Raw genomic sequence first — 12808 nt, 5'->3', positions numbered from 1 at the left:
ATTAAAAAAAATACTTTGCTTAAAACTTATTGGCAGAAATACAATACAAGATTAAAATAAATTGAAAAAGATTTTAAATATAAAACAAAACAAATTATATATATATACATATAATTAAAATAAGGATTAAAATGCATTTAAATAAAAATAATATAATCTAAATTGAAAATAAAAAATGTAAATAAAAATTAGAATAAGTTAATATTAAAAAATTAATAAAAAATGTGAAAAAAAATAAATGTAATCTAAATTGAAAATAAAACATTAAAATAAAAAAAGATTCAGTTACATTTAAAATAAAAATTGAAAATTACATTTAATATAAATGTAAAAAAACAAAACATTTATTAAATTTAAAATAAAAATTGAAAGTTAAATAAAAAATAATTTAATATAAATTATAATGTAAAAAAAACAAATTGAACAAAAATTAAATTAAAAAATAAGATAAATTCCATTGAAATTTAACAAATTTTAAAATTGAAATTTTAAATAAAAATCAACATAAAATCAGTTATAAAAGTCACAACCAGTACATTGGAATTTCAATTTAGTTGTGTTTTCAAGAACCAAAAACCAAGACTTTCTCTAGAGAAAAATTTTCTACAGTATCCTTTGATTTATGAGATGGTTCCTAGAGAATCTGGAAAATCTACAACCATCTATAACTTCCAGTTTGTTCTGTTCAGCGCCAAGCCTCCATTTAACTTTCCTTCCACGGACAGGTCTAGTCCAACCCGCTCTTCCCCATGGGAGGACTCATTGTTGCAATTCTGCTACCTCCCCTTTCTCAGCTAAAACCTCGTGGCAGATTGTCCATCCTTGTGAATGCTGAGTGACCCTTTTTTGAGAAAACAATCCAACTCTCAGCACCACCAGTTTCAGCCATTTCAACAAAAACAATCCATGACCCAACATCTCTAATCAGCTCTCAAGGAAATACAAGGTAGATTCTTAATATCTCCTCTGAGTTCTTCATAGCTGCTCGGGAAGACCTTGTACAACAATTACGATTTCATTTTATTCTTCAGTTACGTGAATCAATAATTTATCAGAAAAAGAACATACCACAGCATCAGCAAGAGACACATCAGTTAGTCAAAGGCTGATCACTTTCACTAGAGCCAACATTCAGAAAAAGAACAGAGCTTTATTGATCCCAAAATGAGGAAATTCAATCAATTTCCATTTTTCAAAACCATGTTCATGTCCATGATTTTTTTTAAAAACAGACTTTCCTCCGAAGATGAACATCAAGAAAACCCTGGGCTACCTGTTCTTTTACTGTGGATCATCAGTCAGCACAGTCACTGCGGTGTTTGGTGATATCTGTTACTCAACAACTTTGTTATGGTTTTAAAAACTCAGTTTTAGTTGTTTGTCTTTTCAAATTCTCACTTCAATCAAAAACTTGTGTCGTTTTCTAGGACAATTTCTGCAGAGCACCAGTAGTTCATTAGAAATATTGACCTCTGAGTTGTGGGCGGGACCATTGCTGTGGTCATTTTTTCATCTGGTCCTGATTCCCAATGAGTTGAATAATATATTCCCTGCATCATCAAACAAATGCCACAAAAACATGTTAAAAACACAATTCCCATTGGAGAAGGTCTCTAAATTTAACTTTTTGGATAAATAAAATTACCAAAACAGAAAGAGGGAGGGAAATATAGTACAAGGGTTTTCACAGTAGAGAAGTACAGTTTGAAAGAAAGCTCATTTCCTCTGTTTCTGTCTTTAAAAAAAAACTATTTTCAGATGTAGATTGGAAAAAAAATCACAGTTTTCATTCTAAATGGTTGTCTCCCCTGAGGTTCTTCCAGGCAGTCTTCAGTGACGGTAATTCTGCTTACCATGACCGGTCTTTCCAAGCATCCTTGTTTAGGGTTACATCCCTGTGTTTGAATCCTTACAGCAGTAGAGCGGGGGTCTCTGGGGATACTGCCGTCTAAAATAGAGTGATAATTTCACCCCAGAGGGATGTGTTTTGCATCTTCTTAACGCTTTTACCAAATGTCTTGGAGCCGCTCTTTATGAATCTGTTCTTCAAGGCCATCCTGTCTGGGTTTTTTTTTTTCTTAAAGACACATGCAGCAGTTGTTAATTTGCAGGAGCTTTTTATCTATTCAACCGTGATCGTCTCCTATGAATTTGCATCTCTGATTTGGCACTTTGGGCTACCCCTCTTCACCGCATGTCATTTAATCCATGTCTAGGTTCCCAGTTGCTTGGTTTAAACATGCTGAGCAGGAACTGATGGTTCCTTTTTGTGCAGAAAATATATATATTTTTAAACTTTGAATGGAAAATTACACTACAGTAAAGAATTCTGAAGTAGTTGAATTGAGAAACCCAAACAGCATCAAACAACTAAAAACTCAACTTTCTTATTTTGCTTTATATTTTTTTTACCTATAAGCAATTTAATTATAAATATTTGATTTTTTTATGAGTAGCATAACATTTTTGATATCCATCCACTATATTTACATCATTTTTTGCCTTATTTGTAATAAACCTGGCTGAGTTACAAAAAGTTAGACTGCTAAAGGGCATTAATAGACAAATGTGATTATCATTTTTCAAGAAAAAAAAACTACAAAAATGACAAATTGAGAATCAACAGCAACACAAAGGCTATAAAAATGGACAGAAAAATAAAAAAGAACGGAAATGTGTTATGTTCAACTAAAACCCATTCAGAGTAAACGTATTTACAGTAAGTCTTAAATTCCCCATTTGAGTGTAGCTGAGCTTCCTGTGTGAGATTGATGAAGAAGCTTTCAGTGTAATTAGTGGAGAAAGCCAAACACTAAAGGCTCCTTTCATGAAGAAGACACGAGCCTGTGCTGGACGAGTGACAGACTGTGAGAGCACACACTTTAGAGTGGAAACTTGGTCTGCTGCCAGGGTCGCTAGCGAGCCATATTCATTACACTCCATCATCATCAGGAATCGCCATACCATTATTTCGCCCGGCGCAACTTCCCAGCCAGCCAAAGCGCGGTTAGATTTAATGAGGGAGTCTGTATAGTATCGATCGCGTAACGCATCCTTTCAAAGTGATTGTTTTAGGGCTGGAGTGTCCCTGGAAGTCCTGGATTTCAGCAGGCCAGTCTGAAGTGTCCGTCGGTGAAACGCCGAGGAGCAAACAGGAGGCGGAAAATAGTTTTTGACTCTGATGCACTGCAAGCCATTACGACAACAAACGCTTACTAAACTCAAAACATCTAACCTTAAGACTAAGATAAATGCCCCTCTTAAGTGAACCCAAAGTAGCAGTCCCCCTTATGTTTTAGTGCTACTTGTGTTTACCCCCTCTGCTGCTGCCAGTGCAAATCAGCCCTTTAGGGCTTGTGCTAGAAAGCACCAAAGATCAATCTGAATCCTTGCTCCGAGAAGAGGCAACCGGCCGTCTCATTCATCGCTGTCAAGGCGAAGGCGCTGCAGCAGCACAGGCGCCGAGAGGAAACGCCGCACTCGGGGACTGGAAAGCACCGAGGCACCCACTAGGCTCTGATCGGCCACCTAACCAGAGCAGAGCGCCGCTAACCACAAGAATAATGACGCTGCCAAGGTGAAAAATGACATCACCTCTTAGCTTCACCTGGAGTATTGGAGGATAAATTTCACTTGTCCGATATGATTCCAGAGGAACCGAAGGCTGCATGTGTCCTAAATCCGATGCTTGGATAGCCAGAAAAGAAGATATCTGTGATTGTAGGAGCATCTTCGACACCGTTTATTACTTAAATAAATATAAAAATGAAAAATATGAAAGAAAACTAATTAGAGTTCATATGAAGTGATTTCAAAATGTTCTAAATTACAAACAAAATGTAACGTGTTAAGAATAAAAATTAATAATTTGCAAATAAAAATATTTAATATTTACTTTGAAAGACTTTTTTTCTGCTTTCAAAAAATATTTTTGCAATTGCAGCACAAACGTTTTTAGATGTAGTGTGCCTCATTTCGCTTTTTTGATTTTGCGTTGATACATTTCTTTTTTGTGTTTGCAAACGCAAAAATATTTTTGAAAGGAAAAAAGAAGTCTTTGAAAGCAAATAATAAATATCTTTATTTGGAAATTTTGAGTGGATTCTTTTGTCAATTAACGCAAAACCTTCTGAAGAAGTCGATCTAGCCAGTATCATCATTCTGCTATTTTTTTCTTTAATGGCAATCCTTTCCGCCTACCTTTCTCCTGACCGCCCCCCCCCGCCTTTATACTCAGCAGAACTACCTGCACTCATCAGAACCTTCTGTCGCTACAGTGTCAGCAGCTCTCCATGTTACCATAGTGACAGGTTTCGTCACATTCAGCGGAAAGCAGAGGCACAATGAGTGCGCCACCATTATTATCCTCACAACTTTTAATGGTTTCACATACTGCTGTTAGTAATGTCAAAGGACTGAAATGCTCACGTGAGAATCTGATAGATATCCTCGGATCTCCCTTTGCGTAATCTTAGAATCCAGGCTCCGGGATTGGCTTTCAGCTGGAAATAACCCTGTTGGAGGTGGACAGAATTAAGTATGAGAAACTTTCTGCACCGACACAAACTCCTCACTAACAGATTTCCGGTGCATCAAACTGTAGTTCATGCCTTAGTCACAACAGGTGGATACGAGCTGTCTGTGAGCAAAAAATAGGCAAACCCATAAAAAAATGTAAGATTTAACACCACTCAGTGAGCCCATAGAGCGAAAATGTGTATGCACTTTTTTTTCTATGGGTATGCTGCGGGCGACAGGCTGTAGTGAACACTTAAACAACACCTATGAATAAGTAAGGGTGAGGTAGATGACTCGCAGGCATATTGTACAGATAAGACCTGGTGTCAACATGCGTGGAAATCACAATTTTGGGGTTGTTTTTACCACAGTTGTTAATTCTGCTTAAATGGGACCCTATAACTACGTGTAAGGATGTAACAATTCTTCGTGAATCGGTAAAAAAAAATCTATTCAAACTTGTCCATATTTTCAACGTTGCAGACAATTATAAAATCGGCTTGTCATGGCCTGTGCCTAAATTTAGAAATGCAGAGCAGATGACATTTCTCTGTGGCCTTACTTGGCCTTAAAATACTTTTACTTCATTGTGTTGAGAGAAAAAAAATGGAAAAAAATCTAAATTTTGACTTTAAAACTGAGAATTGAATCATTAGATTTTTACCTACGTGGGTTAAGAGTTAGCTCAAATATGCGGTCTTAAGAGGTTAACTTGCCAAACCCTGTGACCTGGGCAAGTTAGTGATGTTCCAAGTGATAGGTGTGTGCTCTTTACTTGACTATTTGACTTGACTTGACTTGACTCTTGACTATTAGAATTAAGAAAATTAGACAGTGTAGTCTGTGTGGGCATCCTACAGGCGTCCACCAGACACTCCACCCCTTGCTTGCAGTATTTATGCAGGGTCAGTAAGGTGCAAATACTCAAATCTTTCTAACGACTAGAGTGCAGTCTAAGACCACAGTACGACAGTATCACTTGTACGTCATAAGTGCGTGCAACTTCCTTAATGGGCTTACAACACGCACAGCAATTTTGTGTTTAATTTTCAGGACATCCCTTAACTTCTAGGAGCTGGCGTCCACGACATCACGTTTTGGGTTGATTCTGCTTTACTGGGGTCTTGTGACTACATGCTTAGATGGTTAGCTCAAATATTAGCTCGGGTCCTTAGAGGTTAAGTTGGCCGCATGAGCCTCAAGGTAACTAGAAGACACACCTGTGTTCCCATTAGATGCAGCCACTTTTATACATGTCTCTCTATGGGCCCAAACTACCCAAAAACTTGCAGCGCTTGTACAGGTTAACCTTCGTACACATGTGACTAAGGCATTAATACAAATATTTGTACATAATTCTTCAAGGATAATGCAGGAAATACGTTTAGTATCTCTCAAATCACTTAGAGGTGGATGCTGACCAGGTTAGCCATGACAATCGTGTCGTACATGAGCGGGTCCCGACTCATGCCAAGCGTAAACTGCAGTCCACGGGGGGGCTGGCCGGTCGACAGGTCAAAGCAGTGGCCTTCCAACAAGAGGTGCTCCAGTTCAAACTCCGCAGTCACAACCCCGTTCACCTGAACAGAACCTCCAAATTATAAAGACCCCCAGAGTCCAAGTGACTGAGTATTGATGGGTGAGTTGTTCTGTACCTCCTGCAGGTGGATGTTGTCCAAGTCGTACGGGCTGCTCACCGCCTGCACCATCCAGCTCTCTGGTGTGATCATATTAAGAGTGAGGAGTGGAGATTCTGGGAGCTCCATGAAACGGGCCACTGGTCCTGGAGAAACCGTCTCGTTGGCTAAGAACGTCACATCAGGTTCCAAGACGTAACGGTAAAAACTGAGAAAAGAGCACGCCAACACTTTCAATCCTTCTGCAACATCTGCAACAGTTAAGATGGTCAATAAATAAAGAAAATAGTTAAGGATTATCAAAACTATGATAAGGCCGAAAGTTAAAAGGATGTTAAGTCTAGTTATTGGGATTGAGGGCATAATACCAGCACTAATGTAATTTCTTATTAACTTCTTACTCAGCTTCAAGCTACACCAACATTCCAGCATATAAGTGGCTGAAAGAACAGTATTATCTTTGGTTAAAGACCAACCGATGTTAGGGTGTCCGAAGTCAAGAAAAGTACAAAGCACATAACTGTGCTTCAGCAGTTGGTGATTTGTGACCCGTTTCATGTGTTGCATGGCACAAAGGTGACCTATCCTTGCCTGTTCTGTACTGTGAAGTTCAACCTTTAGTTTTAAGAACCAAAAGTAACAAACCGTATGCACTTCATCCTGATGAGATGAACAAATCAGCAATGTGAGGATTTTTTTTTATGTAAATCTGAGCTAAAAGCTGATTAGAAGAGAAACTTTTAGTAAAAGTGGCTGCAAGACACAGCAACAGTTAACAGGACTGCGTATCCTTAGGAGTATCATCCATCACCCTTCATTTTGTGACAAACTTTAGGTGAAACAAACATTTGAAATTTGACACAGGTTTTGGCATGTGGAGGATTAATTAAATACATACAGATAAGTTCAAGTCATTAACTTACATCACTGTTTTTCAAGGGTTTAGCAGATGCACTCTTAAATTTACAGCCACCAATTTACAATCTAAATAAGATCCTATATTTTTGTTTAAAGACCCACTCTGATGAAAATCGGGTTGTTGGTGTTTTTGACATGTTCTTGTGGTATTTTTCAGATGATGGAGGACATACTGTATATATTAAGATAATTAAGCTCAAAATTGCATTTCTGAGTGTTTCTTTGTTCAGATTGTTGGGAATTAGGAGCAGACAAATAAATGTCATTTGAAAAAGTCCATTTGTGACATAGAAAACAGCAGAGCGGGCAAACCCATAAACAAAGAGCTCTCAGCCACGGGGGAGGGGAACGGGGGGAGGGTTACTCCACATCAACAGTCCCGCCCACAACTTGCAAGGTGAATTTCTAATGAACTACTGCCAATCTGCAAAAACTATGTCCTAGAAAACAACAGTTTCCTTTCTCTACAATTTGTGAACTAAATATCCACTAAATAAAAACAGAGAGTAAACCGCTCTGAGCTCACTGCTACAGTCTTACACTCAAAAACATACAAGGAGAAGAAATTAAGAGAGGATTTATGTGCTCCGACTGATACAGTGTCTCCACGGGGTGTTGCAGTCGCTGTAAGTATGAAGCAAAGTAGATCATTTATAATTAGAGCACTATTTATGATAGTTGTGCAACTAAAAAATGCTAATTGTAAAAACTGAGATCAACAACTCTCCAAAAGCTTTTCTCCATATGCATTTTTAAGATTACATTTCCCACACAAACTCATCTTTTTAGGTGGTTAATCCTATGTTGAAATAAGTGTCTAATTTATTAAGATTTTTACAGAGAATTCTGCAGTGCTGGTTTAAGTCATAAATGCCATTAATCTTATTTATACCGAACGGATGTATCATCTTTACCATCTTTAATTATCATTTGGGTGATGCATTAGGATGAATGGAAGTGTGAGTACTTTGACTAAGAGTACTTGTTCTAAAATGTGAGCAAGGAAATGTAATTACCTTTCCATTAAGTATGCTAACACTACACAATATTTTAGGAGAGTAACTTAGTGAACAGTGTTTCCAGCATCTAAATAATGGATATTTGACACATTACTACATTTTTTTACATTATTTCTCTGTTATTTTCACTGCCTGGTCAAAGCTGCCACAATAAATACTGTAAGTAATTTGCCAAGAGATGAATGTAGAGACCCACAGCAATAAGGCGGTGTTATTAACCAGATTGCAACTTTGCAGTAGACTCCTACAGAGGGATGGAGCGAGGCGGAGCAACATGAGATGCTAAGTCTGCAGTAGCACGAGGGTACACAATCAAGCCGAACAGGAAAATGTAATTACTGCTGGAGCTAGAGCTTACCTCTTGAGGGGTAACTCCGACAACTTAGCCTTGCAATTCATAAACACCTGCAGTTTTACATTGGCCACTTGACTAAGCACCTGCAGGGTTTCCAGAAAAGGAGAAATGTAGTCAGACATAAAAGGAGGAGAGCAACAGTCATTTTTTTTAAATAAAAATTTATTATTGTTATTATTATTTCCTGAACAAAAAGTATGTTTACAAAACGTAAGACTTACTATAAAACTTGAAAAAGTCCAACTTAAAAAAATCTTCTGATCTATTTTAAAAGCATTCCCAGGGGTCTTTGAATTGTGATGAAGTCGTTTTTAGCCAAAATTAAAAAAATAAAAAAGACTGTAGTTTTTGAGACATATTGCCTGCAGAGCAGCAGGAGCTCATTAGAAATTCGCCTATAAATTGTGGACGAGATTGACCGTAAACGTAAGTAAACAGAGCGCTTCTACTGACGTAAACACCGGTCACGTGGCATATGTCAGTGGCTTTGTTCATATTGGACCAATACCAATAAACTCAAAATATGCAAATATCCGATGTTGGCAAACAGAGAGCTCTCAGCAACAGGGAGAGGAAAGGGTCCCACCCACAACTCGGAAGCAAATTTCTAATGAAATAAGCAGAAACTATGTCTTAGAAAACGACAACTTTTCATTTTGGCTAAAAACGGCATAATCCTAATTAAAAGACCACTGGGAATACTTTTAAAATAGATCAAAAGAGGATCAGTGTGGGTCTTTAAAAGGCAGACACATACTTTTCTGTAACAAACAGCAAAGACCTCCCGCTGACTAAAGATTTAAGAATTCATCAATTTGAAACGGCTTGACGCCTGCCAAGACTCATTTTCTTGAGTGACCAGCAACCTCATGCTGAAAGAAGCTTTTTAAAACGGTTCTAATGTATTGAAGGCAAAAGAGATGATTTCACTTACAATTAGGAGCTGGGAAATCTTCTGGGCCTCTCTAGTAAGGGGGTCAACTATGACCACAACATCGAAGAACACCTCGTTTTCACGCTGTGAGAGGTGGAGCACACTGTGGAGAATTGGAGCAATAAACACCAAAACAAAATAGAAAAGGGTCGCATAGGATTTGGCAAAAAAAGAGAAAAACACATCCTACCTGTGGGTATCTTTTCTGAAATGAACATCCCTTCTGACCTCTCTTTTGGGAGATGCAGCGAGGAGGGCATCAACTTTCATGACTAAGTCACTGGCGCTGAAAGATAAATACTTTTTAATGGTTGGACACAAAAAGAGAGTATGACAAATCACTTTTTTTGAATAAAAATTCCAAACATACAGCTTTGACTTCATCCCCATCTGTTTTACTTGGGCTTTGACTTTCTCTGCTGAACCTCTGAGTGTTATCTTTTGGAGCAAATGGAAATCCTCTTCAGTGAACTCCTCTTGCTCTTCAAGCGGGCCGATGATCTGCAGAAAAGCAAACGCAGCCACAAACATATGCATCACCACAAATCGCCCAAAACGGATGTTGAACACTGCAGCAGAGAGATGTAGGATGATATATTTTGTGATAATATAATCAATTATATATGACTAACCATTAGTTTTTTGTGCCACTTGAATCAGGGAGGAACAGAAGTCACATGTTATGTTAAAAAACACAGAAATTCTGGAGGAAAATCAGCTTTCTTCAGTAATTGACACATTGTGCCATAATACTTTTAGTAGATAATTATAATGGAGTATTTATTAATTTAAACACTTTGACTTCTTAGTAGCTGGAAATGAAAATTGGACAGATTAGTCACTTAAAAGTCTAAATTGTACAGTTTAGGTCAAATTAGAGACAAAGTTCACTTAAACTAATTAAGATATTTACCAATCTGTAAAAAAAACTAATTGCAGAAATAAAAAGCAGAATCCATTTTCCAAACAGCTCTAGTTTGATTAATCAGGCCAGCACTTTTGCCATAAGTGTTCATAAGTACCAGAAAAATGCAAGATTAAAAGCTTATCGTGTTTTATTTATAACTAAAGCAATTATTGAACGCTGTTTTATGAAAAATTCCTAAGTTCCTTGATGGCTTATGATTCTGGCCTCGAGCAAACCTAAGTCGACTTTGCCCTAATTTCTTTATAATTTGAGTGCATGATATGTCAATGAAAAACACACTTTAATAACATTTTAAAGTGGGATCCATCATTTACTTTCCAGGCTTTCCCTTTGCACTTTAGCAGTGCAGAGAAATGAGTTCTTCATCTTAAAGCCAATTAACACTTGACTATAAACAACTGAAATAAAAAATGGTCTTAAATCAGTAGACAAACTGTTCTTTGGTACTTTTCTTGGCATTTTTTGTCAAATCAGAAGATTCTGTCTTTAGTACTCAACTGTTATCCTGAAGATTGTCAGTCAGCACTAATTATTTCAGCATGCTAAATTACTGTGCTGTCTACAGTCATGACCACGCCAACGATTTTGAAAAAATCAGGTAGCAGAAAGAAATCTTGATTATTCTTCTGATGCCTCCCCATTGCGTGGTGGTAGCCTTACTCTTAGGGAAAGGCGAGGAACACCCTGGACAGGTCGCCAGTCTCCTGCAGGGCCACAATCACACACCCATACACACTCCCAATCCAACTTAGGGACAATTTAGAATAGCCAATGACAGATATTTTTGGCCTGTGGAGGAAGCCTGAAGAAAACACACACATCCAAATGGAGAACATGCAAACTCCACACAAACCACTGCAGCTCCTATTCTTGACATATTTATTCAATTTAAAAATATATACATATTTGAGTCAAATTCCCAGTTATTGTTGAGACAGATTTTGGACAATGCTGGAGTGAACTTACCCTCCCATTGCTGATCACGGCTCGCTGTCCAGGAAGGAGTTTTAGAACATCTTGACAGAACAGTTGCTGACTGCGGATAAAATCAACTTCCAGTGTGTTGAATTTTTTCTCAAAGGCGTCTACATCCATGCCCTGCAGCGGAATAACAAACTTTCTTTAGAAAGACAAAAACACTGATTTTACACAATGTTACTTTATTCCAGTGAAATAAGAAGATTTTAGTTTTCTAGCATCTCAGACGTAAAATATTTGCTTCAGAAATGATGTATGATGTCTGGAAAATATTAATTACCTTATTAATGCCTTACATATTCACAGCCATTACAATTCTCAATAATAAGTCTGTGAAAAAGCAACCCAGTCTGTCAGAACTGCAGGAGTCAAAACCAGACAAATCAATTTGTAATTAATATAACAAACTCTTAATTAAACCTCAGGCATTTTTGTCTGGGTGTGGGCGTGAGGCGGCTTTATGGAGTCAGGTTATTAGTTTCCACAACATTCTTTTCCTCGGGAGATCAGGTGAAATACCAATAATGTCAGCACACTCCAGTCAGCAAGTCTGTCTGGCAGCCAATAATAAACTCGCGTCCCATGGCTTTGGGTCTCAAGCCGCAAAGCTGCCTCAGAACTCTTTCCATCGTTTTTCCGGCCCGTTTTCTTCCAACTGTGTACTACTTGTTAAAAAAACAAAAAAAGAAAAAAAAAGTTTTTTTAAGTCCTAGCTCAATTCAATTAGAGTTGAATTATTTGTTTCAAAAAGTTAGAACACGAGTCAACTCAATCCAATTAAAATTTCCACTTGATTCAGAACTAATTGTTATAAATGCATTTAAAAACACCAAAACTTTATTTCTCCATCAATCTATAGTAAGATTGAAGCCTCCTGAGTGGGACGTTCTCCTGACTGCAGACGGAGAGGCTCTTCCTGTCAACTGTTTGTTGATAGGAGAGTGAAAACACATTTGCTTCTGTACGAAGCTGAGCGGGTGGATGCCGCACACTGCAGCACAGAGAGCACCGGCGGCTGCAGACTGCTTACAACAGCAGGGCGACGGTTAGGCTTGACTGAACATGCGAATCCCCCATAAAAAAGTGAGCGCTGCTATTCATCAGCCCAGGAGAGCCAGAACACACGGAGGCTTTTTTAGCTGAAGATGCATTGAGTGGGGCTCGCCCTGTGATGGCCCGAGTGACACTTCAAGTGGAACTGACAGCGAACAGGCAGCTCGCCCTGGTACTTTCAAAGTATAAAAAGATCGGCTCATCAATCACAGCTTTCTGACTGAGAGCTTATAGCAGAGTAAACAGGCTCAGAAACATTTCTGTGTGTGGTTACATCAGTTCATCCAGTCATATAAAAAAAAACGAGAATCCTTCTCACCTTACTATTTACCAGAACATTACAGTCACAAGAAAATAACCCTGAAACTCATGTATTTTGTAATGTTCTTATATATTTACGGGATAATACTCGACGGAGTGTCCACTGTCAGAAACTCATAGACGACACGGAGGCCTGATGGTCGGACG

At 38.1% G+C, this 12808-nt stretch overlaps 1 protein-coding gene across 1 annotated transcript in view; it reads right to left on the bottom strand.

Annotated features, from left to right (window-relative positions):
* The window catches only part of uggt2 (UDP-glucose glycoprotein glucosyltransferase 2), a gene marked incomplete in the record, with an annotated part of 41685 nt that overhangs the window by 11227 nt on the left and 17650 nt on the right, over window positions 1-12808 (bottom strand). The window contains 8 exon segments of the mRNA XM_024286665.2: window positions 4429-4514; window positions 5940-6098; window positions 6174-6363; window positions 8451-8530; window positions 9382-9484; window positions 9572-9667; window positions 9752-9882; window positions 11276-11407. Of these exon segments, the coding sequence (XP_024142433.1) occupies window positions 4429-4514; window positions 5940-6098; window positions 6174-6363; window positions 8451-8530; window positions 9382-9484; window positions 9572-9667; window positions 9752-9882; window positions 11276-11407 (977 nt within the window).

Source organism: Oryzias melastigma, linkage group LG21, assembly GCF_002922805.2.
Source record: "Oryzias melastigma strain HK-1 linkage group LG21, ASM292280v2, whole genome shotgun sequence".
NCBI lineage: Eukaryota > Metazoa > Chordata > Actinopteri > Beloniformes > Adrianichthyidae > Oryzias > Oryzias melastigma.
This window is presented reverse-complemented; position numbering and strand designations above follow the sequence as displayed.